General features: G+C 32.4%; 1 protein-coding gene and 1 long non-coding RNA gene across 3 annotated transcripts in view; both read left to right on the top strand.

Annotated features, from left to right (window-relative positions):
* Positions 1-27,500, top strand: part of LOC137616336 (uncharacterized) — a 1,379,772-nt gene that overhangs the window by 250,227 nt on the left and 1,102,045 nt on the right. The window contains exon 1 of one of the 2 annotated variants that reach the window (XR_011039399.1): positions 26,168-26,305. The exons of the other annotated variant lie outside the window; for it this stretch is intronic. This is a non-coding gene — a long non-coding RNA (uncharacterized lncRNA). Of the gene's footprint in view, positions 1-26,167; positions 26,306-27,500 lie in introns of those variants that run through there. 2 annotated transcript variants of the gene reach the window in all.
* Positions 7,255-23,118, top strand: LOC137616729 (fibulin-1-like). Its single transcript, XM_068346733.1, has 10 exons — positions 7,255-7,294; positions 8,972-9,094; positions 10,388-10,507; positions 13,420-13,542; positions 14,689-14,808; positions 16,033-16,152; positions 16,538-16,669; positions 20,636-20,731; positions 21,743-21,925; positions 22,811-23,118. Exons 1-10 carry the CDS (start codon positions 7,255-7,257, stop codon positions 22,957-22,959), a joined length of 1,206 nt encoding a protein of 401 aa, XP_068202834.1. The 3' UTR covers positions 22,960-23,118.

The raw sequence follows: 27,500 nt of genomic DNA on the forward strand, positions 1-27,500 counted from the left end.
GTTCTTTTGCATGTGAGCATCACGTTTTCCTGTGACATTTACGCATATATATAAATATATAAATATATGTATATATATATTTATATATATATATATATATATATATATATATATTTATATATATACATATATATGTATGTATATACATACATATATATATATATATATATATATGTATATATGTAGGCTATACATATATACATATGTATATATGTATATATGTATATATATATATATATATATATATAATATATATATATATATATATATATATATATATATATATATATATATATATGCCTGTTTGATGGAGCTATGTAGTTGTGTTTGACAGTAAGCATTCATTGCTGATTTGAACTGTTCATGCGATGGGTTAAGGGTTTTGCTGATAGTGGTGACTTGGAGGGCCTGCTTTGCTAATCGATCGGCTTCTTCATTACCGAGTATACATATATGACTGGGGATCCAATTTAGTGTGACCTGTCAGTTCTGGAGAGCATGTGTGTGGGCTATCTGTCTGATGGAGGAGATGATGAGTGTGTTTTCTCGGATATCTTGGCTCCTGATTGCTGCCATGGCTCCTCTGGATTCAGTATGTATCGTGGTGTTACCTTAACTGGTGAGTGAGTGTGTGAGGGCTTTGAGTATGGCAACTAGTTCAGTTTGGAGTGTGGAGGCATTGTTGGAGATCCTCCAGCAGGTCGAGAAATATGGGGAATAGACTGCTGCAGCTGCCGCAGGATCCTCCCTGTCTACAGAGCTGTCAGTATAATACACATTGTCAGCGAGCATGAGGATGATCGAATCAAAGGCCGCTTTAAAGGCCTGTGCTGGGGGCCACAGCGCCTTGGAGAACGGGAGGGTGGTGTAATGGTACTTGATTGGGCTGGGAATCCAGGGGGGCTTTCCGAAAAGTCCGGGTGGAAGTTGTCTATTTTGAGTGTAGTTAGAATTGTCTGAGAGCCGGTGGATCTTAAGGCTGTGATAAGATGGCCAGCATAGGTGTTAGGAGGGGCCAAATCTTCCGAAAGAGCTTAGGCCTCGAAATTTGTTATAGAGTGAGCAGTTCCGGTTGGTCTTGAAGGATTTGGAGATTATAGAGCTGTTACGTGAGTTTATCCTATCTGTGAGCGGCAGGAGTGGGGTTCAGCTCGAAGAAGTGAGAGCCTGGTCCAAATCGGGGCACCAAGGATGGTCCTCATGGCATTATTTTGAATTACTTCGATGTTTTTTCCTGTGTAGGGTTGAGGGTAGTGAGAACAGGGGCTGCATATTCTACCGTATGTTTGTGGTCTTTCTATGCCAGTCCACATCCGCAAACTTTCTTAGCTTGTCAAACTATCTTCCTCCCTAAATTCCCCTGCTTCTTTTGCACTCTCTTGGGACCCATTCTGTTATTCTTTGTCCATCTTTTATCCGTCCTTCTCATTATATACCGTGCCCATGTCTATTTATTTTTCTTGTCTGTTGTTAGAGCATCACCTAATTGCTCTCAGATCCATGTTTTTCTTTTCCTGTTTCTTAGTGTTCTTCCCATCATTATTCTTTCCATAGGTCTTTGAGTTGTAGCTAGCTCTTGTTCCAAGTGTGTAGCAAGATTCCAATTTTCTGTTGCATAAGTTAATACTGGTAGGACCATCTGATTGAATACTTTTAGTTGTAGAGAAAGTACATTTTATTTTTCCTAATCTCATTTATTTTCTTAAAAGCTCTCTATTCTATGTATATTTTTCTTTTAATTTCGGTCGCGTGTAATGGGGACATTACAATCTATAGAAGTTCGTCCATAATCATTATTTGTTGTGGCTGCATTGTCATTGAACATTATATTAGTTTTACTCTTATTCATTTTCAGTCCAATAAATCTGCTTTCTCTATTGAAATCATCTGTCATCTTTTGCTGTTCATCCCATAATTCACTAAACCCTATTATGTTATTTGCTAATCTTATGACCTTAAGGTATTCCCCATTAACATGAATCCCTACATTTTCCCCATCTAGATTTTCAAAAACTTCTTGTAGGCAGGTGGGAATAATTCAGGAGGAATGGGGTCTTTTTATATAACTCATTTCTCGATTAGAATTTTCTTACTATCTTTATGTATTTTCAGGATTGTTGTACTCCCTGTATAGACATCTTTAAGTTTTCCTTCTAGATTCAATATATATATATATATATATATATATATATATATATATATATATGTATGTATGTATGTATATATATAAATATATATGTATATATATATGCACATACATACACACACACACACACACACACATATATATATATATATATATATATATATATATATATATACTGTATATATACATATATATACATATACATATATAAATGTATATATATACAGTATATATATGTGTGTGTATACATATGTATATATATATATATATATATATATATATATATATGTGTGTGTGTGTATATATATGTATATATACAGTATATATATATATATATATATATATATATATATATATGTATATATACATAGATATGTATATATATGTGGATACATATACCTACTGTATACATATAAATATATATACTATGCAAATAAATAAACAAACTAAAAATCCAAGGCATTCACAAATACAATCAGACCAAACGTGAGTAAGCGCCAGAGAAAGGGTGAAACATCAAATGGATGAAAAGAAGACGTGGAACCGGGTGGCAACAGTTTCATGCTTCAAAGTATGAAGATAAAAATGTTAACAGCAAAGGGGATGGAGTGATTAAAAAAAACATTATTTCTAAACAATACTATACAATAGTGATATAAAAAATAACGTTGCTAATAGAAATAATGAAACAGCTGAACTGGTACCAAACGTAACAATAAGAGAAATAAATAAAGTTGCAGGATTGATTTAATAAGAAATGGCGGAGATTTCGTAGTATTAAAATCACTGTACTTCACACAAAATGTCTGCTAAAATGCTCTATAGCCACAGCTTGGAATAATTTTATAGCTATACTATTTCACAAGAAGGAAGAAACAAATGGCCTGCAAAACTACGGACCAACAAGTATACTCTCTTTATCATTTATAATATTTACAAAGATCATATTAGGCCAAATAGAAAGACAGCTAGACTATAGAAAAACAAAGAGGGAAGGCAGGCTTTAGAAGCAGGTATTCAACAACTGACCATATACATGTAATTAACCAGCTAATTGAAAAATTAACAGATTATGACAAACCACTATGCATGGCATCAATGTACAGACTATGAGAAAACTTTCGATTCTGACAAAACTCCAGCAGAGTTGAATCTTATGCTATATACTTGAATACATCTATAAAGGAATTACAGCTATTCTATAACTACCTAAAGTACATGAAAAAATTCTGATTGAGAAAGTAGTTAGTCATGGAAACCCCGTCTCTACTAAATTATTGGGAAAATTTAGGAATTGACATGACTGGGAAATACCTTCAGTACTTAAGATTAGCAGATGACATAATTCAGTTTAGTGAATTAAGCGGAGAATTGCAAAAGATGATAGAATATTTGAATAGAGAAAGCAGACACGTAGGACTGAAAATGAATATGAGTGAAACTAGGATAATATTTAATGAAAATGCAGAGACAAATAAGGGTTATGGATGAACCTTTAAAGATTGTTAATAAATATGCCTACATAGGACAAACCGTAAGTGTATCCCCTGGATATGAGACTGAAAGGAAGAGAAGGATAAGCGTAGGATGGAGAGCTTTGTTAAACCATATGAGATTATGAAAATTAAAATGCCACTTTCTCTAAAAAAGAAAATTATCTTATCAGATGTTCCCACCAGTGTTAAATTTTATATCAGAAATTTTGAGCCTTACTAAAGCCTTGGAACATTAGCTAATTACAACTCAGAGAGCTATAGGAAGAATAACGATGGATTAACACTAAGAGACAGAAAAAGAACAACATGGATATGAGAGCAAACTAAAGAAGAGGAAATTCTAACATGTCAGTGAAAGAAATGGACGTGGGTACGATATATAATGAAAATGACAGATAGTCGATGGATATTATGAATTGCTAAATGGGTCCCTAGAGATTGCAAAAGAAGCACGGGAAGGAAAAGAAGACTGGCATAAAAACACCATAAGCAGCTGCAAGTGGAAGGACATGTCTGAGGCCTTTATTCTGCAATGGACTAGTAATAGCTGATAATTATATGCATATATATGTGTGCGTGTGTGTGCATCTACAGGCATATATGAATACACACACACACACACACATATATATATATATATATATATATATGTGTGTGTGTGTGTGTGTGTGTGTGTGTGTGTGTGAAGATCTTGTATTTTTCATTTGTCTTTTGGCAACGGCATTAATTAAAGTTAACCAACTCTTGAATTTTACGATAAAAGATATTCAGTGTCTTAGCAAATGCAAATTATTAGTTAGTTTTAAGAGGCATAATCGCAAGGTTATATCTCTATTAGAATTGTTTTTGTGATAATTACACGACATAACACGTAGATTGTAAATCTTATAAACAAGTTTTTCATTATAACAAGAGTGGGTAAACCTTCAATCATGCGGGTATTAATCTATCTTACCCTGAGGAAAAAAAAAAAAAAGCCTCACGAGATGTGTCTTGATGATCCAGAAAAGAGTTACATTCAGGCCTAACTGTTCCTCCTGTTCTAATAGGCTGTCTGCCGTCTAAGGCGTGTCTTTCTTACGGTGGCTACTGCATAAGCAAGAAGAGTAATGATACTTGCCCTGGACTGCTATTCTCCAATGAATGCCAGAGTTCCCAGTGCTCCTGTTGCATAGATGGTAAGAAAGGGGTTTTGTGGTTTTACAGAGTTCCTCGCCGATTTTACAGTTGTGTTTTAATCTTATGAGTTCAGTTTTATTTTATGAGACTAGGGAATTTTTTGGTATTCTTTCTCTTCGGAAAATTTTCCCTTGAATTTTACCATTTTAAAAAGAACCTATTCTCTCTCTCTCATTATTGTTTGCAACGATAATTCTAAGAATAATGGTGAATGCAGATTAAGCCAATACAAATTAAATTGAAAAGAAATAAAAAAAGGAACAAACGATTGTCCAATTTAATTCAACGCATGAAATAAATTAGATATTATGTAAGTTTGCTATTAAAAACTATACTGTAAGAATCGATTATGTAGAAAAGCACTCATAACATTTTCTAGATAGGTAAAATTACAGCATTTTTTTTTTTTTTTTTTTTTTTTTTTTTTTGATGTGGGAATTTTAGGAACACCTCCCTCCTCCCTTCCTTGCAAAGACTTGTGTACGATTATAAAATAGAATTGACCTTAGAATGCCAATATTTTCCTTGGGATAACAGACTCCTTTTTAACCAAATTTCCAACATTTCTCCTTCCTATTAAAAGCATCTCCACCAGACTTCCATACAGACTTATAAATATTCAAAACTCAAATCAACCCTATAAATATTCCTTAATCAATCTTGCAAGTCTTATTCATGGAGTATTATCATTATCCTCATCACTAGCAAAGTTATAACCTTAATTGGCTAAGCAAAATGGTGAAAGCCAAAGGGCTCCAATAGGGAAAGTAGTTTAGTGCTAAAAGAAAATGAGAATATGTTAAAAAGTTATAAATGAGAAATAATAAAAACAAATATAAAAATATGATAAATTTCGAGATCAGTAACAACGTTAGATAAATCAGTCATACATCAACTATGGAAATAGACTTATGTCAATCAACCTGCCAATCATAAAAGCATTTGCGACAAGTGAGAACTTCTGAAGTTCCACCATTTATTCGCCCAATTAGTAAGATTATTCCACAACCTTTTTGACATCCCTAAGGAGTACAAACATCATTAATCCGTATTCCGAGAAGTCTGAATTCAATCTTATTCTAAAAGTCTTAGATTCCAAACATCAAATATCTTTCACTCTTACCTGTGAACATTGCCTTCTCCTATGATATATGAGTTAATGAAGACTTACCATTAATCAAATGCTTTACTAACCTATCTAGACAGGTAATCTTTGCATCCCTGTTCTTTACAGGTGTACCAAATGCCAATGTATGTAATACTGATGAAGATGATTGTCCCAGCAATTCTGTTTGTCAAGTTATAGACACAGGATATGATTGTCTGTGTAATGAAGGTTTTACGAAATGTGGAGGTAAGTGTCACTGAGACTACTTTCTGACCTTTATCAAGATAAAAGAAAATTGATAAACCTATTTTACATGTTTTAAACCGATTAAAATTTCTTGTTGGATGACATTTTGGAAATTACCTAAGGATGGATGACAAATTTCCTGTTCTTGAGATTCTAATGTCCATCTGACAAAGTTAAAATTAAATGTCTTTAAGACAATTCTCAAAGAATTTTTATAGTTGTGATTGGAAAATCTAGTTATTTCTTTTCGCAAATTAGTTAAGATTGGATCCTTCACATTACCAAATAACGAATGGTGTTTGTTCATCATAACAAGAACTTTTCAACGTTATCTAACCATGACAAGTCACTATACAAAATTTCCATAATAGTTTCAATTTGAATGAAACCAGGTAACTAAATAGTACAACGGTATGAAGTACCAATACAACCACCACTTGCAAAAACCTTGTAGCAATGCCTACAGTGCACCACACGATACCAAATATAGACTGCAGGGAGAAAATATGACAGATGTATGTGGACAGAATAAAGTTAACTGAGTTGGTGTATTTTTCTCTCAAATTTTCAGACGTCGACGAATGCGCAGACAATCCCTGCTCTGAGACCTATGTCTGCATAAATAATTTTGGAAGTTATGAGTGCATTTGCCCCGAAGGGTTCGAAGAGAACGAGCTTGGGTTGTGAGGGTGAGTTTGGCTCTAGGTTTAATATTCAACATTTTTTTTTTATTGTTTTCCCAAACCTTTTCAGTCCAGTGACTAGAACCTGCAATAAGTTTTAGTCCATTTTTCTATTTTCTTCAGATTGTATGGGATAGCTTTTTCAACTATTTAACTATAAAAGACGGATTGATTCAATAACTGGATAAACAATGAAGACAAATGGAGTTAGCAGATGACTGATAATGTCTAAAGCAGAAAATACTTTTCCAACTTTTGTACTGAATGAAATATTTCATAAGTTCGTGTGATAATGAATTAGAAAAAAACTATTGGGCACAGTGTGTTAGTATCATTTATTTACTTATTCATTTGCTTTGCATCGTTACTACTGGTATTGGCACAAATTGTCCTAAAATGTCACTCATTATATTATTCTATACTTTTCTGATTGATAGTAAGATTTGTATGTTTTACTTCAGATTAGCTTTCTAGTTTAGCTTATTTAAATTATTTTCCTCTTCTCCGTATTATTGATGTTTTATGCGGAATTATCATATTAATCTCATGTTGTAACCAACCACTTCTAAGGAATATTCTTGTATTCTCTTCAGGATGTATAAGTAGTTATTTAGGGCAAGATAAAAAAAAAAAAGTCCCCTTAAAAGACCAAGAATGTTGATGTTTTTTTTTTTTTCCAACTCATTGGGTAAACTTGTCCGTATAATCTCACTTGGCAAACTTGTCAGCTATTCCTTAGTCAGCAACGTCTGTCGTTAAAAGTGATGCAATTGCAGATAATAATCAATTTGTTATAAGAGTTTATCACACCAACTAATAAAATTTTATATAGATACGTATAAATAATCTTTAGTATATTTCCACAATTTGAGGTCACGATTAAAGATCCATTTTAAAACTGATCTACATCGTTTGTTCTTGACATATTTGAATCTTTTGAAGAGATAGAATTCAAAATCTCTCTCCACTGCATCCTCTCTCATCACTGCAGCAGCATGCGACTGACTGCATTAGTTACTATAGTCAATTTTTTTTAGCGAGGCAGATTTGCACTGATTCGCAGCGGTGCCCTATTAGCTCGGAAAAGTTTCCTGATCGCTGATTGGTTGGACAAAATAATTCTAACCAATCACTGATCAGGAAACTTTTCAGAGCTAAAAGGGCACCGCTGCGAGTCGGTGCAAATCTGCCTCGCTAAAAAAATTGACTATAGTAACAACGTTCTTAGGAATGATGATAATATAATGCCGGAATCCTTATATCCTTTTCCGCTGAAAAACGTTTTCATCTTTGGAGCATAACTCGGAAAATCCGATTTGAGAAATTCCAGTCTACGCTTTGCAGTCCACTATCTTTCATTCTAGCCTAAGAGAGTTATGTTTTTATGTAATATAGTTTCTTGAAATATATACGGAAATATACATTTGAATATTGATGAATTGAGGTGTTGGCTACTCCAAGATAAGAGACTCAACATTTAACTACAAACGTTTCAAGAATCATTCAAACTAGAAGCGTCCTTCTGCTAGCTTTCCCTCATCTTTGTTTGTTTATCTTTGCCTCATCTTTGTTAGTTGTTTATCTTTGCTTCATCTTTATCTGTTTATCTTTGCCTCATCTTTATCTGTTTATCTTTGCCTCATCTTTATCCTTTGCCTCATTTCCGTGTGTTTATCTTGGTCACACCTTTATCTGTTTATCTTTCTTTTATCTTTATCTGTTTATCTTTGCCTAATCTTTATCTGTTTTTATTAGTTTTATCTCTATCGGTTCATTTTTGCCTCATTTTTGTCTGTTTATCTCTTTCTTATATTTATCTTTTATCTACGTGTTATCTTTATTTGTTTATCTTTACTTCAACTTTTTTTGTTTATCTATGACTCGTTTTTATCTGTTCATCTTTGCCTGACCTTTATCTGTTCATCGTTGTCTTATCTTTATCTGATTATCTTTGTCATATCGTTAACTGTTTATCTTAGCCTCATCTTTATCTATTTATCTCTGTCTCATCTTTATCTGTTTATCTCTGTCTCATCTCCATCCGTTTATCGTTGTCTCATCGTTATGGGTTGATCTCTGTTTATCATTATCATGCATTTTTCCTTTTCACCAGATATCGATGAATGTCTAGTTGCTGACAAATGTGACAGCAATACCTCCCAATGCCAAAACACTCCCGGAAGTTTCGAATGTGTCTGTAATGATGGATTCACGAAAGCGTACGGCACTTGTCAAGGTGGGTCTTTCTTCTTTTTATGTATTGAGAAATTATTGTCATTAATTATCTAAAAAGATATTAAGGGACCAACCACCCGTTGAGATACTACCACTGAAAAGTTATTGGTTCCTTTGACTGGTCAGATATGACTACAGTGGATCCCTCACTGGTTACGGCTCATTTATCCTTTCCCTACATATACACCAAATAGTACTCCCATTTCCTCATACACCTGATAACACTGAGATAACCAATCAGTTCTGCACTCGAGGGTTTAACTATGGCTCTGTAATTGTTCAGCAGCTACTTTCCACTTTGTAAGCCTCTGTATCATGGTCTTTCACTGCCTTGAATTAGAGTTCTCTCGCTTAAGGATACACTCAGGCACACTATTCTATCTGTTTCCTTACTTTCCTTGCAGGAGCCCTTGGGCTTATAGCATCCTGCTTTTCAAGCTAGGGATATAGCTTAGCTGATAATAATAGTAATAATAATAATAATAATGATAATGATAATAATAATAATTCTGTCTTATGACATTATCATTTCCCTATCATGGGAGATTATCATTTCTCTGTCTTGGGGAATTATCAATTTCTGTCATATATTATCATCTCCCGGCCATTTGACATTGTAGTTCCTCTGTCAAAGGAAATCTCCAGTCATCAGGCACGAGAAACTATCATTTTTCTGTCATTGGAAATTATCATTCCTCTGTCATGGGAAATCATCAGTCCCAATCATGGGAGATTATCGTTATAGGAAATTATCAATCATCAGTCATGAGAAACTATCATTCCCCTGACTTGAAAGATTATTAATCCTCTGCCATTGGAAATTATCTTTCTCGGTCACGGGAGATCATCATTCCCTTATCATGAGATTATCATACCCCTTTCATGAGAAATTATCATTCCTCTGCCATGAAAAATGATCATTCTTCTGTCATGGGAAATTACCATCGCTAATTCATGAGAGATTACCATCCCTCTGCCATGGGAGATTATCAATCCCTTGTCATGGGAGATTATCATGCCTTTTATCATGGGAGATTATCATCTCCCTGTCTTGGTAGATTATCATTCCCCTATCTTAGGAGATTATCATTCCTCTGCCATGAAAGATTATTATTCCTCTGTAGGGAAATGGGAGAATATATTTCCCTAGTCTTAGGAAATTGAAATTCCTTTGTCATGTGAGATTATGTATCAGCAGCATCTCTCTCTCTCTCTCTCTCTCTCTCTCTCTCTCTCTCTCTCTTTCTCTCTCTCTCTCTCTCACACATTTAATAGAGCGTTTTCTTTTCTCCAGATATTGATGAATGTTTAGATGTATTAAGCTGTGGGAATCACACCGAGTGTCTGAACACCCACGGAAGTTACGAGTGCAACTGCATTGAAGGATATGAATTAGATAACGATGTTTGTCAAGGTAAGTTTGACCTTCTTTGCCCTCGTGCCCTTTTCTTTTCCCCGTCTTTCGGAGAATTCTCGCTGAGATGAACCCCACTTCCAATACCATGACACCAAATGAAAATCCAGTTGCATTGGGAAGTGTCCCCTGTGAAGTTTTATCAAAATCAGATTACATTGTTTACGTCCTTATCAGTGCAATCAATCATTACCCATAACCTGAAAATCCGTTAAACATAAACAAATGTCTTTGTGAGATCATTAATTACTGTTTGCAGAGCTAAAGTCCTGATCATTATTTTTGTGTTATCGATTTTCTTTAAAATACCGACATGAGACACTCAAATATGTTTTACACACTTTTTTTTCGCTTTCTTTAAAATACGTACATAGGATACTCAAATGTTCTTCACTAAAAATTTTTGTTTTCAGTTTTCTTCAAAATACAGACATGAATCAGTTAAATATTTTTTTAATCAAAATCTTTGTTTTCCCTTTTTTTTTTTTTTTTTTTATTACTGACATGACTCAAATATTTTTTACTCAAAATCCTTGTTTTCCTTTTTTTTTAAATTCCGACATGAGATACTTAAATATTTCTTACTAAAAACTTAATTTTCTTTTTTCTTCAAGATACCGACACAAGACACTTTAATATTTTTCACTAAAAATCTTTGTTTTCTGTTTACTTTAAAATACCGACATGAGATACTCAAATGTATTTAACTCGATTTTTTTTCCATTTTCATTAGAATACCGACATTAGACACAAATATTTCTCACTCAAAATCTTTGTTTTCTGTTTACTTTAAAAAACTGACATGAGACACCAAAATATTTTTCACTAATTTGTTTCCGTTTTCTTTGAAATATCAACATGAGACACAATTTACTTACTCAAATTGTTTTTTTCCCCCTTTTTTTAGATTCTGACATGAGATGGTAAAATATTTTTTATTCTAATTTTTCTTCCATTTTCTTCAAAATACCGTCATTAGATACTCAAATATTTTTAACTCAATATCTTGGTTTTACATTTTCTTCAAAATACCGACATGAGATAAGCAAATATATTTTACTCAAAATAATTGTTTTCCGTTTCTTTAAAATACCGACATGAGACACTAAAATATTTTTTACTCAAAATATTTGTTTTCCGTTTCTTTAAAATACCAACATGAGACATTCAAATATTTTTACTCAAAAACTTTGTTCTATTTTCTTTAAAATGCCTACGGGAAAACCGTAATGTTTTTTCCTCAAAATCTTTGTTTCCGTTTTCTTTAAAATGCCGACATGAGACTATCAAATATTTTTTACTCAAAATTTTTGTTTTCCGTTTTTTTAAGGGGCCCAGCCGTCATGCCAATATATGGGGGTATAGGACGAAAGCACAAAATCCTGATAAAATTTACTGAGCTTTGTGTGGTAATGGAGAATGCATATACAAAAAATTTTGTCAAAATTACTTTCCTAGATAGAGGGTAATTAGTAAAAGTATCTCAATAAGCCGAAAACCTTGATCCCTACAAAAAAATGCAGCAATTCTTCTATTATCGTAAATTTTTATAATTATAACATTTTGATATTAAGAAGAAAAAAATTAGCAATGGCATCTGTATAAATTCCATAATTCACAAGATGAAGTATTACACCAATTTGCCTTTAGCGCTAGCGGAAACCTCATGGACATTACACGTTTGAGTTTAACCTCAGACATTCACTCTTTTTTTACATCTGTTTTGTCTTGTTTTGGCAAGAATTGCATCAAGTCAAAGAGAAAGACATTTTTAACATCTCGCTAACACAAGGAAAAAGGAAAATTGGCTTTAATAAGAGTGGGTGATATCGGCCAAATTAGCGGAGTTAGTGAAGTAGAGAGAGATTGGTTTGGATAGAGGAGCGGCTGCCTTCCCTGACAGGAACCTAAAGTAGCAAGATATTGAGCAAAGGGATCCTTATTTAAGATTTAATTATGATGAATAACATTATTTTGACTTATTAATATCCAAAAAAAGAACAAACTTCATAATAACCCTGATTTATAAATATTGTCTTTGTAAAAATACAAAAGAAAACTTTTAACACCCGTATCTCAAAACTATACCTATTAACGTTCAAATTCTATCTTTTGCCCTAGTTTTGAAGAAATAGCATTGAAATTTGGTACATAACGTAGAGAGACAGTATAAAACAATATAATGAAGCCCCTTTTTCCGATTTTTGTTTCATATTTTTTCCCTAATTTTCCCCCTGATTTATAGGGTTCATTTTTTCACCCTAATGAAATAATTCATATCTATAAAAATAAATGACTTTTAGAAAAAAACTCTTCATATTATTGGAGGTCTACACCAGGTCTATATAGGTTAGTAATACCAGTCCTTAATATTATTCATCTAGTGAGGGGATAGAATTTGAAAAACGGTCATATTCAAAACCGAAGTTCAGAGGCCAATATCCTGTGCAGTTTGGAGATGTCCTAAGTCACCTTATTGATTGGTATGAATGTCAAAGTCCTGTCCTTTAAAAACGGCATTACCCGACTGGTCCCCTTAAAATACTGACATGAAACACACTTATATTTTTGCTCAAAATCTTTGTTTTCCATTTTCTTTAAAATTCTGACATGAGACACTCAAATATTTTTTACTCAAAATTGTTGTTTTTCCTTTTCTTTAAAATACTTGTTGTTGAATTGATGTAAACAATTTGACTAAATATTGTATATTTCACCTCCTTGAAATTGATTTGAAATGTTTATATTTGCCTTTATTGAGCAATGACTAGTATGTTTTAGTTTGTTTGTAATATGATTTTCTCTCTCTCTCTCTCTCTCTCTCTCTCTCTCTCTCTCTCTCTCTCTCTCTCTCTCTCTCTCTCTCTCTCTCTCTCTCTCTTTTAATAAATCTTTACTTCTCCTGTGATCAGATATCAACGAATGTCTTACCAATGGCACCTGTGGTTCTTCCAATGTCGATTGTGTTAATACCGAAGGAAGTTATGAATGCCAGTGCCATACCGGATATGCAACTACTGATAATAGTTGCCAAGGTAAGTTTTGTCTTTCATAATTTCTGTCCTAGTTTCTTCAAAAAATAACGTTCACGATTGGTAATTTTTCAAGATTGAAGGCTTTTCATAGAAATGCTTAAATCTTATACTTTATAATTGTCGAAAAGTAAAGATTATAAGTTCTCACAAAACTCATATTTGATATATTTTGAAGGATTTCGCATAGAAATTAAGATGAACACGTTGCTCATCGTTTCAATGTCAGAATATCTCAAAGGAATTACCTATTAAACATAAAAAAATTCTTTTCAGAGTTTAGACTTAGTTTTCCACAAGATCTTATATTAGCTTGAGAAGACAAATTTTCAAGATGACATCACCTGACATCGATTTTTAACTTCACCTTCTTATTCTTTCTCTTCTTCTTGTTCTTCTTTGTCGCTCGACCTTACTTGTTCCATTGTATAACTGGGTCAGTCGCACCTCGAGTCAGCTTTCTCCATCTACTTCTATCCCTTTCATCCCCTTTCCCCAGTGCAACAACCCCTCCATATCCCTGTCCACCCATCTGATCACCGACGCCCCACTCTCACAAGGCACTATTTCCCTTTTCTATATATTAAAGAGTTTGGACCACATGTGAAAAGTACACAATTTAACATCAGCCAGAATGAACGAACATTTTTTTATAAAACAAAATACTATGGTAAACTGAACATTGAATCTACGAAATTCAAACTAGTGAAAAGGTGGCAAAAGTTAAAAATTGAAATTTTTTTTCAGTGTAGGTTCCAACAGTTATTCCTTTAGTACTACACAGAAGACTTCTGTCCTGCATAGGACACAGTCAATATTCCACTGCCAACCACCAGACCCCCCCCCCCCCTTTTTTTTTTTTTTTTTTTTTTTTTTTTTTTTTTCTTTTTTTTTTTTTTTTATCCATCTCCTTCGCGTTGGGAGGTACTGCCGTCATGATATCTCACGCGGTAAGCTGTGGGCATTACTTAACTTTCACTTCTTAATGCAGTTGTTTCTCCTAGTTGAACTTTTCTAGTGTTGATTGGCCTCCCCTGCCCAGACTTCCCCTCTCTCTCTCTCTCTCTCTCTCTCTCTCTCTCTCTCTCTCTCTCTCTCTCTCTCTCTCTCTCTGTTACAATAACCAAATGTATTACATCTGCTTTTCAGATGTCAACGAATGTGACACGGATCTCTGTACAGGTGATCATTACCTGTGCACTAACACTGAAGGCAGTTATTCGTGCAACTGTGAATCAGGATTCAACGAAGAAAACGACGCATGTGTTGGTAAGTTTGATTCTGAAGCCCAAGCTTCTTTTATGAGGCGAAGGTACCTACTAGACTTGTAGTACTGATGCGTACACGAGTGCAGTACTGCATGTATTAAATGCATTCGCGCCCTTTGCTACTTCATTAAAGCTTTTGGCTTCATACAGATTTCGGTTTATTTGTTGTTATAATATCGAGATTCCAGAAATTTCGTCGCTACAGAAATCTTTTAATCATACAAGAGTGGCTTTATATCTTATAATAGTAAAGAAAATAAAATTGTGCGTTATGTGAACTCATTCCATGTCTTACGAGAACACGAATTATGGAATTACACTGAAAGCCTTTACATTTTTTAAGAAACAAAAGTAATGATTGTAACTTGTGTTTATCACAAAACTCAGTTTAATTGGTTTGTTTATGCAACAATAAACTTTTCCTATTTCATAGGATGGTATGAAGTATTTACACAATGTTTTCAATTTTATTCACTTTTTTTTTCGGTCACCATTCAAATTATTTTCATTATGTTTACTTTAGTCCCCTTCAAATTCACACATCCAACTGGTATTCTCACTCAAACACATTTCTACAATTTATAACGTTTGATAATACTCCTTATGATCACAAAAAAAAAAAAAAAAAAAAAAATACATAAGAGCTTGCTAAAGTAAATTTCTTTAAAAACAAAAATCTCTTAATTCTATAAGGGTTTCCTCTGAGATATCAGGAAAACAATAGTAACCACCATCAACCTATCACGCAAAAATACTTTCTCTCTCAAACTATAACAACATAAACCTGTCAGTCCAAAACACCAAATTTTATTTTCTTGACTTACAACTGACAAATAATTCTATAACTACTGTACCAGAATTTTAGGATCACCATTATCAAAATTCTCACCTAATTTTTAGCTTTCATTTTGTAGTTGATATAACACCTTGCTTACGGTGTTAGCTTTCTTTTGTCAGCGTAGTTGTTCTTTTTAAAACAAACTTGAAGATTTTATCTTAATTTATAAACAAGGCGAAATTACATAAAAAATGGGATTTCATAAGAAGTGGGGACTTTATAGTTATTCGTTGAACTTACCTGTATAGATGACACTGATTCAACTCTATAACCTTTTGTTAACAAGTACACCATGTCTCTCTCTCTCTCTCTCTCTCTCTCTCTCTCTCTCTCTCTCTCTCTCTCTCTCTCTCTCTCATATCTAATAGAGCGTTTTCCTTTCTCCAGATATTGATGAATGTTTAGGTATATTAATCTGTGGGAATCACAGCGACTGTCTGAACACCCCCGGAAGTTACGAGTGCAACTGCATTGAAGGATATGGATTAGATAACGATGTTTGTCAGGGTAAGTACAACTCTCTCTCTCTCTCTCTCTCTCTCTCTCTCTCTCTCTCTCTCTCTCTCTCTCTCTCTCTCTCTCTCTCTCCATATTAAAGTGACGACCATCCTCTTATCCTCAGATCTATATGAATGTATCACTTCCCACTCCAGTTGTATCCCCGACAATTCAATTCTTTAATACCATTGGCAGCTCTGCTTTTATATACGAAGCTTAAGTAAATCTAACCATCGCTACTATTGGTGGCAAGATTGATAATTCTTTTATACAAGCATAGATAGTCAATTACTCTTTTACCTGTAGCGTTATATTGGCCACTCGTACGGGGTCTATCGCTGCAATACCTTCATTTCATACACACTTCACTAAATTGCTTGCTTCTCTTCAACAGATATTGACGAATGCCTAAGTGGAGACCATATTTGCGATAGCGTCAATAACACCGTCTGTAATAACACAGTAGGTAGTTATTTGTGTTCCTGTGCCACTGGCTACTTCCTGGGAGATGACGACACTTGTCAAAGTAGGTGTTTCATGCAAGATATATATATATATATATATATATATATATATATATATATATATATATATATATATATATATATATATATATATATATATATATATATAATATATATATATATACATATATATACATATATATATATATATATATATATATATATATATATATTATAATATATATATATATAATATATATATAATATATATACATATATATACATATATATATATATATATATATATATATATATATATATATATATATATGTGTGTGTGTGTGTGTGTGTGTGTGTATGTTTTTGTATCAGAAAATTGCGTTTTTACAACTTAAATCCGTAAGATGATATTTGCTAAACATTATTAGTGTTAGTGATAAATTGCCATCTCACCTAAATCAAATATTATAGTTTTCACATTGACTTAATTTACCTTTAAAAACTGGTAAAATTTGAGAAAGGCTGTCAAAATTGATTCTTTTGTATTCATAACTTTATTTAATGCTGTCTCAGCAGTAAAATATATTCTCTGACCATTTTCCAAATGCAAAGAAAGTTCTTGAATGGCAGGGTGTCGTTCGTGGATTGGGAATCCAAAAATACGCCAGAAAGCCTCATTACTACTAACATATCTCCCTATTTGTTATTGTGTAGCTTCATCATTAGTGGTATTTTGAATAGCAAAAGAAGCAGCACCGGTACTTTTATTTATATATTTGTAGACATATTTGATGCTCTTCACCGGGTTACAGAACTTTACGTCAATATGAGCATTAAAAGTCCTTGATAGTAGCAGACAGTAAAGAACTATCCAACGATTGTCAACCTCAAGAACAACGTTGGCTTACTTTCCTCCATCCTGTGGTTTCTTCCTACTGTATGAAGGATATCCATCTTTGCCAAATTGAGTATGGAGATTAAATTGTTATGGATAATTATTTGTGCACTTTACTTCCTTCGAGTATGGTGAAAGAAGGGTTTGAGAACCTCATGGTCCATGACCTACATGAGTTTTCACAGTTTTGTAGAGTGGCCGATTAATTTCAGGACCAGGAATTTCGGCTGAAATGATAAAATCAACTTGATTTTAATTAATTTTTGTCACCAACCAAATTAGAAGATAGGCATGAGGTATTCCTCTCTTCCGCCATTCCACAGTATACATTGAACAGAGAACTTTTCCAAATATTTGTGATTTTGTTATCAGATGCATTAATCTAATTAGTTTTAACCGGAAAACCGTGGCTATGCGATCATGTCTATGATGTGGCTTTTGATCAAGTAGAAGCTCCTCTTGGATTTCAAGACATTTTGGGTTACATGTAAAAGTTATGAATAAATCTGGTCTGCCATACATAAGTCATAGCATCCTGTGTCCTCTCATGCATGTAGCGTGGTTCTCCTGTGAAACTGGATGAAAGAATGCACAACCATCCTAAGTTATTGCGGCTGCCATTATTTGTATGCTATCTCGAAAATGAATGTAAGAATCAACCAGAAGCTCTTTTCTTTATATAGAGTAGTCTCTCTCATTTCGTTGGCCATATGGAAGGAGCAGTGGATATTGCAGAGCATCATAAGAGCGATTTGTATCTAACATTCCAATTACCTATTTGCAAGTTTTCTTTAGTATCTATAAACTGGGAGATCCATAGAACCCAGCTACGCCCAGGACTGGGGGACATTCTGTCATCTTCTCTTTCCATGACTGACTAAATCTATAGAGGATTTATTGGCTAGATACATAAAAGGACTGCCAGTTCCTTGTGATGCGCAGTGCCTATCTAACTAAGGCAAGTGACCCTTTCCGATCCATACTAATTATAGTAACATCAATTGCCACGCATCAGGAGTAAAAGCTGAAGAGAAAGTTTGTCCTCCACATCAAACCCAATCTATTAACCTGCTGCTAGTGATTTCATCGAGATTTAGAGGGGTACTCCATCCATAACCAAGATCTCATTACTCCAAGAAGTTGCTCATCAGCTTATACTAGTATAATTGTTGTCAAACTTCGATTGCTAAGATATACCGCCTAGCACTGTGTGTATATATATATATATATATATATATATATATATATATATATATATATATATATATATATATATATATATATATTTATATATGTATATGTATATGTATATATATATATATGTATATATGTACATATATATGTACATATATATGTATATGTATATATATATATATATATATGTACATATATGTATGTATATATGTACATATATATACATATACAAACATATATATATATATGAATATATATATATATATATATATATATATATATTTATATATGTGTATATATGTACGTTTATATATATATATATATATATATATATATATATATATATATTTATATATGTGTATATATGTACGTTTATATATATATATATATATATATATATATATATATATATATAAACGTACATATATACATATATATAAATATATATATGTATATATATATATATATATATATATATATATATATTCATATATATATATATATATGTATGTATATGTATATATATGTACATATATATGTATATATATATATATATATATATATATACATATATATGTACATATATATGTACATATATACATATATATGTACATATATACATATATATATACATATACATATACATATACATATATATATATATATATGTATGTATATTTATGCAAAAATACATACATATATATATATATGTGTATATATATATATATATATATATATATATATATTTATATATATATATATATATAGGTATAGTTATATATACATATATATGTATGTATGTATATATGTACATATATATATATATATATATATATATATATATATATGCATATATATATATATATATATGCATATATATATATATATATATATACATATATATATATATATATATATATATATATATAGGTATAGGTATATATTTGTATATATAAATATATATACATATATATATATATGTATTTATATATATACATACATATATATACATACATACATATATATATATATATATATATATATATATATATATATATATATATATATATATTTATATCATAGACTCCTTAAAGGAGTCTATGATTTATATACATATATATATAAATTTTATATGTATATATAGATATATATATATGTATATATATATAGATAATATATATACATATATATAAATATATATAAATTTTATATGTATATATAGATATATATATATGTATATATATATAGATAATATATATACATATATATAAATATATATATGTATATATATACATATATATATATATATATATATATATATATATATATATATATATATATATATATATATATATATATATATATATATATATATATATATATATATATATATATATATATATATATATATATATATATATATATATATATATAACAACAACCTCAATTGCAGCCGTTTCCAGCCCACTGTAGTGGGATTGCCTAAACGTCGTGGAAAGGTTTGTGTATCGCCATGATAAGGAAAGCTGTACTAGTCTGGGTCGCTCATAACTAGTTGGTTTGCTGTAACCGATCAGTCTTAATTCTCTTAACATCACCAATCCACAATCGCCAGCGTGGTAATGAAAACAATTTCAAATCCCAGACATAAATTTATATATATATATATATATATATATATATATATATATATATATATATATATATATATATATGTGTATATATATATATATATATATATATATATGTGTATATATATATATATATATATATATATGTGTATATATATATATATATATATATATATATATATATATATATATATATATATATATATATATATTATATATGTGTGTGTGTTCATAGATAGGTTTTCATTTTTTTGTGTGTTCGTGATTAAGGGCGTTATTAATATTACTCTGATACTTTTCCTTTTCAGTATTTGATTCTTGTGCTTCTAGCCCTTGTAACGCCGAAGAAATTTGCAAGAACGAAGTCAACGGGTTTTCTTGCGAATGCTTTTCCTTGTGTGCATGTAAGTAGAGTATTAATACATTCCATTATTCAATACTTTACAATTCTCGAGTTGGACTAACTTCACCAAAGGTAGAAACCCTTTATAGTTCATCGTAATGAATCGAGCATATGCCTTCTCCTATCTTCATACTGTATTATAGATAATCCGGTTTCAGTCTTCGTTCGGTATAATCGTGTTCAGGGGATTTTATTAGGTAACTCTTTCTCTTACTCTCTCCCAGAAGCGTCAAAATAAAACCAGTGGCTTTGTTCTTCCCGTTAAATTCAAAAGGATTTCAGTTTCTAACATTTTCGATCCCATCCTCGGTGACTCATGACCCAGAGTCCTTTCTGCCCATTCATTAACTGCACCCATTTTTTCTCTCCCTTTCTTACTTCTATTCTCGCTTCTTTTTATATTTTTTCTTGCTCTGTGACCACTCGGAGCCTATGATTTAGTTTGACTGTAGGGTTTCCCTCCCCAAGAGCATTTTAGGCAGGTAATGGCATCCCAAACCCAGTGCCTGGCTATATGCACCAGATTCATATATACAATCCAATCCATTTTTCGAAAATAGTATTTGGTTACCTTGTGGCTCTATTCTTCTGACTCAAATACGAAAACTAAATTTAAATAAAAAATGAAAATGTACAAGTTTTAAGAAGATATGATTATATGCTCTTTTTTGCTTGTAGTTTCTAATATAAACTCAATGCAGAAAAGTACTCATTAATCTTGTGTACATCTGAATGGCATAAACACACACGCATTTATATATATAGGTATATATGTGTGTATATATATATATATATATATATATATATATATATATATATATATATATATATAAATGTATATATATATATATATATATATATAAATGTATATATATATATATATATATATATATATATATATATATATATATATATGTGTGTGTGTGTGTGTGTGTGTGCTAGTGTGTGTGTGTGTGTGTGTGTGTCTGTGTATGTAAAAGACAAAAAATATTAACCCTCCTTCTTTTGCCAGATCCAGCTCTATGTTCTTCGACTTCAGTTTATGTTCCGGATGTTGGATGTGTCATAAAGACTGTTGGTCCGGTGGACTATCTCGATGCCGTATCTCGATGCTCATATGAACACCAGAGTTTATTGCAAGTTGACTCAACCAATGTGGATGCCATCGGCGCAGCGGTAATGTCCGGGGAGAGTGGTAAGATATTTTCTCTTGGCGTTTGGATGGAAAAATAAAACGGTGAAAAGTAACTGATATATCTACATATTTATACAAATGTCTGAGAGTAGATAAATGGTAGGGTAAAGTGTTAAATAAATCCCAGAATGGATGAAAATAGAGACTTGCAAAGGTGATGGAAGGAGGGAGTGTCAACCCAATCTTCATTTCCAGAGTTCGTGATTATCCAGAACAGGTCAGATTGTGAAGAAGTGTAATGAATGGACTTTGATCACCTCTCTTTTCCTTTTCTGGACATTGTTGCAGAATTTTATGACTTTCTACTTGCCGTCAAATGCTTTAGTACTGATTAGATCTACATAGCTAGAATCCACGTTGTAGAATTAGATCTTTACTTACTTACTCATTAATTTAGTGTATAATTCTTTTTATAATTGTAATATTCTATGATTTGCTGGACTGTGGTTCGAGATCCGCTTTAACTTGATAGTTTCTATCGTCCATTTCTTTTAACGAGTCATATTTGCACCGACTCGCAGCGGTACCCTTTTAGCTCGGAAAAGTTTCCTGGTCGCTGATTGGTTGGACAAGATAATTCTAACCAATCAGCGACCAGGAAACTTTTCCGAGCTAAAAGGGCACCGTTGCGAGTCAGTGCAAATATGACTCGCTAAAAGAAATGGACTATAGTAGGGTCTGCAACCTCACCATCCTTGTGAGTTGAGGATGGGATTTTGGGAGAACCTAGAGGTCTACCCGCTGAGTCGTCGGCAGCCATTGCAGGAAACTCTCTGGTCCAAACTTAATAGAGAGGGGCTTGAGCGTTGATCATAATGCACACTGTCTCTAATGAATTGCCTTCAATCTAATGGCGGGGGATGACTTGCGTTTTATTTGCTGCAGGTTCGGCTTGGATCATTACCGAATCTACTTCTCCACCCGATTGTTTTTTACTGAGCGGGAATGGATCCACTAACAATATTGAGCCTGCAGACTGTGACACCAAGCTGGGCTATACTCTATGTCTTACCTATGGAGAAATATTGGCATAATTTTAACCTAGAAATTAAAGGTAAATACTAATCAGAAAATTTATGGTATAATGAAAACCAGAAAAGCTTCAGGAGGAGTTTTCCTTCACAATTATGTTTGCCATTCAAATATCAGTCGTCATTACTCTCTATAAACTAATAAAGATAATTGCATTCTAATCAGCTTTTATTTCTCTCCATTGGGAAATTGGTTCGGTATGTTTGCGAAAACACAAACATTTGTCTTTTATGATAATTTTAAATTTTTTCACATAACACCATAGAAGTGTGGGCATAAGTGTAAATATATTGCGAAGAGTAAATTCTATCAATAAATTCTGAAGACATTTTGCAGAATACAAAGGTTATGATGAACATAGAAAACAGAATATTGAACAAAAATCGTTTTCGATTTGAGATGACAAATTGGAAACTGAATTGCAAAAACCCATTTGGTTTTATAATGCAAAAATAATTGGTCCTTTTGTTCTGTCGAAATGGCTACGGAATGACATCCTTGTTTTTGCTTAAAAATTATAAACTACAGTATTATGGAGTTCCTCTTCAATATGTAAACTTGATTAAGTCCCTTCATGAGCATAGCAAGTGCAAAGTTAATGTTAGTGGACTCCTATCTAATGAATTTCCAGGAACTGCGGAGTACTCAGAGGGCATGTGTTGTCAACTAGGTTTTTTATCCTCTTCGTGAATTGTGTAATGTGTAGAACAGTTGGGGATGGGGAAGAAGGATTGCACTGGATTGGTAATAGGATATTAGCTGATCTAAAATATGCTAATGAATGCTGTCCGTATTAGAAGAACACCCCAGGATTTTCAATGCTTGCTTATTAGAATGCATGAAATAGGCAGAAGATAAATAGAAGAACACAGATATGAGAATGGCATATGCAATGAAAGATGAAATATCTATGTAAGGGGAAAGGAGTAATGAGGTAGAATGATTTAATTATTCAAGGAAATATAATCTCTAATACAAGGTCTTTAGAATTCGAATTTATTGAAAGGTTGAAAAAAATCACAGACAATGGCTAGCTTAAGTAAAATTTAGGGAAAAAATAGCTTGAAATTACAAATAAAAATCAGGTTATATATCAGTTTTGTGAGCTCTGTGTTACATTATGGACCCGAGTCGTGGTTTAACAATGACAAAAATATCCAACTAATTTTGATGATACGGGAAAAAAGTCCTCAGAGGAATATTGGTTGTTAAAGGGCAGGACAGGATTATATATGAAACTATAAGAGTTTACTCGAGTACAATATGTGGATGAGATCTTGGTGAGGAATAGATGAAGATAGTTTAAGCCTGCTCTATGGCCTCTCCCAAAAATATTAGTTCACCAAACTTTTAACTGGGCTCTAGAAGACAGTAGAAGAGGAGGAAGACCCAGGCCTGCATGGCTGATGAATATGAAACGTGATGTAGGAGATCATGAATGAAAAAATATCGATTTACAATCTCAAGAAAGAGATGACTGGCTAAATATAACTGAGGCCGTTTGCGTTAATAGGTGTAGGAGATCATATATATATATATATATATATATATATATATATATATATATATATATATATATATATATATATATATATATATATATATATATATATATATATATAAGTTTAAATATGAATACACTACAAAGTCAAAGACAAACTATATTAAATTCTTTAACCCCGTTTTCTCACAAACTAAACAAACTACTGTAAGTCATTGAAAGCGGATATTTCAGATTTCATAACATGGGATACCAAAGTAATATGCTTTCTTTGATTTTTCTGAAGATTGGAATGAGTTTGAAGTCCAACATTTAAGATTAAAAGTGTCATGATTGTGTTAGTTAGTTAAGTTTTTAATAAAAGAAGAGAAGGAAATGGAAAGCCCACCAAGGCCCGCCTCTTCCCACCTGGTAACAGAAGACTAATTAGGCATTTTGATTTTGAACGAACAAAGTCACCAGGCCCTTGAATGCTTTCCATTTCCTTCTCTATTGAAATTTTTATTGAAAATCTTACAGGCATTAATGCAATGATTGTGAATTAAATACGTCAAGAATAGTATGAGGTTTTTTTCAAGATAATGGTATAGTATTGTAATTAGTTAATACTTCATTAGATTTTAATGAAAATAGCAAGTCATTATAAAATATAAGAAATTTAAAATGTTTACATTTTAAATGATAAACTGAGCAAGGGGATTTTTTCTCAAATCTAAATGTTAGTTTAGAAACGACCATAAAGTGAAAACATGGTTGGAGGGAGTGGAGACCTCATCAGTCTTATAGTGCAATTCCACCACGATCGAATACTCCAGAAACCTTTTGCTCTGTCTCAAGAGCAGACAGGAACCACAACTGCCCTAAGGTATCTTTCTCTCTCTCTCTCTCTCTCTCTCTCTCTCTCTCTCTCTCTCTCTCTCTCTCTCTCTCTCTCTCTCTCTCTCTCTCTCTCTCTCTCTCTCTCTCATCCGTCCCATTTCATACGCATAATTGAGTCGGGTAAAGGAGTTTATATATATATATATATATATATATATATATATATATATATATATATATATATATATATATATATATATGTATGTATATATATATATATATATATATATATATATATATATATATATATATATATATATATATATATATATATATATATATATAAAACTTTATTGATATTGAAATCAGTATTTTCACCTTATTGAGATGGTCAGAAAGTACTAAATTGAAGCTTTTCCTTTGACACATTTTCTGCTTGTCTCCTCAAGTACAGTAAAGGTTGCATTTGTTACCGTCTGCGGTGCCCGTGACTTTTATGGTTATCTCTTAAAGAGCTTTATGGCTACTTGATATTATATTAATCATAATTAAATAAAGTTAGTAAAATTATAATATCATCATCGGACAACTCGAATTTACTAATCCCGAGCAAAACAGTTAGTTTAACTGAAATAGTAAACACGAAAAGTAATTTTTGCAGTCAGAAGATTCGTCTACCTTGATCAAATATTTGTCGAATCGATGTTTATTAGTATATTATATATTTGATAATGTAATAAGTAAATATAGTTCTTGTTGTCATATATACAGTATGATTATGATATTGCATTAGTAATTGTTATTTTAACTAACGATTTGACTTTTCACGGAATTGTAACTAAGGTATTCGCTTGACTTCTAAAGTGATAACAATAGGTTGCTAGCTTGAAGCAACGTTATTAGTTTTGCTATTAAACCGGGTTTTTGTGTAGCTAGTGTTTTATAGAATTATCGTTACAAATTGTGATTCACTGATTGACTTTGAGTTATCTGGTGCAAATTATGAATGATGCTCTCCAAAATTAATGGTTAGTGGATTGTTTTATATAGAAAATTCTCTTTGGAAGGTAGCCTAACATTTTATCATTGCGGATACTTTTTTTCTATTTTTATGCCAGTCGGTTTGATCATCAATTGTGATATTAGACATATGCTTGATATAACTGTACGGTGCCGGTTTAGTATGAGGCCTACCTTTCGAATATGGCCTACGAAATTCTATTTGTTTTAGTGTGGCCTAACCTAAACGGGTAGTTTGTAGCGCTACGGCCAAGCGTCCTAATTTGCTTATTATCGCTCCGACTGTTTTCTTGTGTAGAATAAAAACGTTTGGAAATGGTCTACGGATCTCAAATATGTTGTGTAAGGGGGGGGGGGGGTCTGGGTAAGGACACGGCTTTTAGTATAGGTTAGGTGGGTTTTTAAGTTGGCTTCTCCCGTCGTACTCGTAGGTAAGGGAACTGTTGTGTAAGGGGGGGGGGGACACGGCTTTTAGCATAGGTTAGGTGGGTTTTTTAAGTTAGCTTCTCCCGCCAAAATCATTTTTAGAACGACGGCCACTGTTCAGAATATTCCCGTTTTTTACGGGATCTGGCCGTCACCCTACAAAGGCTCCACCTAAACTAACATAACCTAACAAGTCAGGTAGGCCACATACTAAACCAGAATAAAAAAAAAAACGTAGGCCACATACTAAACTGGCACCTATTGTACTTAATCCTGGTTGCCTACCTGTCAAGGATTGCGTTATTACTATACTTACCGCCAGGGTAACCTTTCGGTTTCATTGTAGTGAATTACATGGCAATGTAACCTAGGAAAAAAAACTACTGTTTCTAATAGAAAAAATTACGCTCTCTTCGAAAATGACACTCGTTCCCGTCGCAAATTAATAGTTTCAGAAATATATATACATCTATATCCTCCAATAATGGGGGACCCCCAGTGGGAACTCGGGGTTTTGGGTGGGGAAAACATACTGGGGAATCGATATATAAACGTAAAACAAGCCTTTTCTTCTCTATACATTACCTTCTTGTAATTATAATAACCGGAGGAAAATACAAAACAGTATATCTGGATAAACTTTGGAGGCGCCGTTACAAAGATTGTGTCATGAAAAAATACAGTAACCAGTGCTGCCAACGTCCGATGTAGATCAAATGTTATTTTGTGACCTGTCATACTACTAGGCTAGGTTAGGTGGGTTTGTTAGGTTCTGTG

This window comes from Palaemon carinicauda, chromosome 22 (genome assembly GCF_036898095.1).
Source record: "Palaemon carinicauda isolate YSFRI2023 chromosome 22, ASM3689809v2, whole genome shotgun sequence".
NCBI classification, from domain to species: Eukaryota; Metazoa; Arthropoda; class Malacostraca; order Decapoda; family Palaemonidae; genus Palaemon; species Palaemon carinicauda.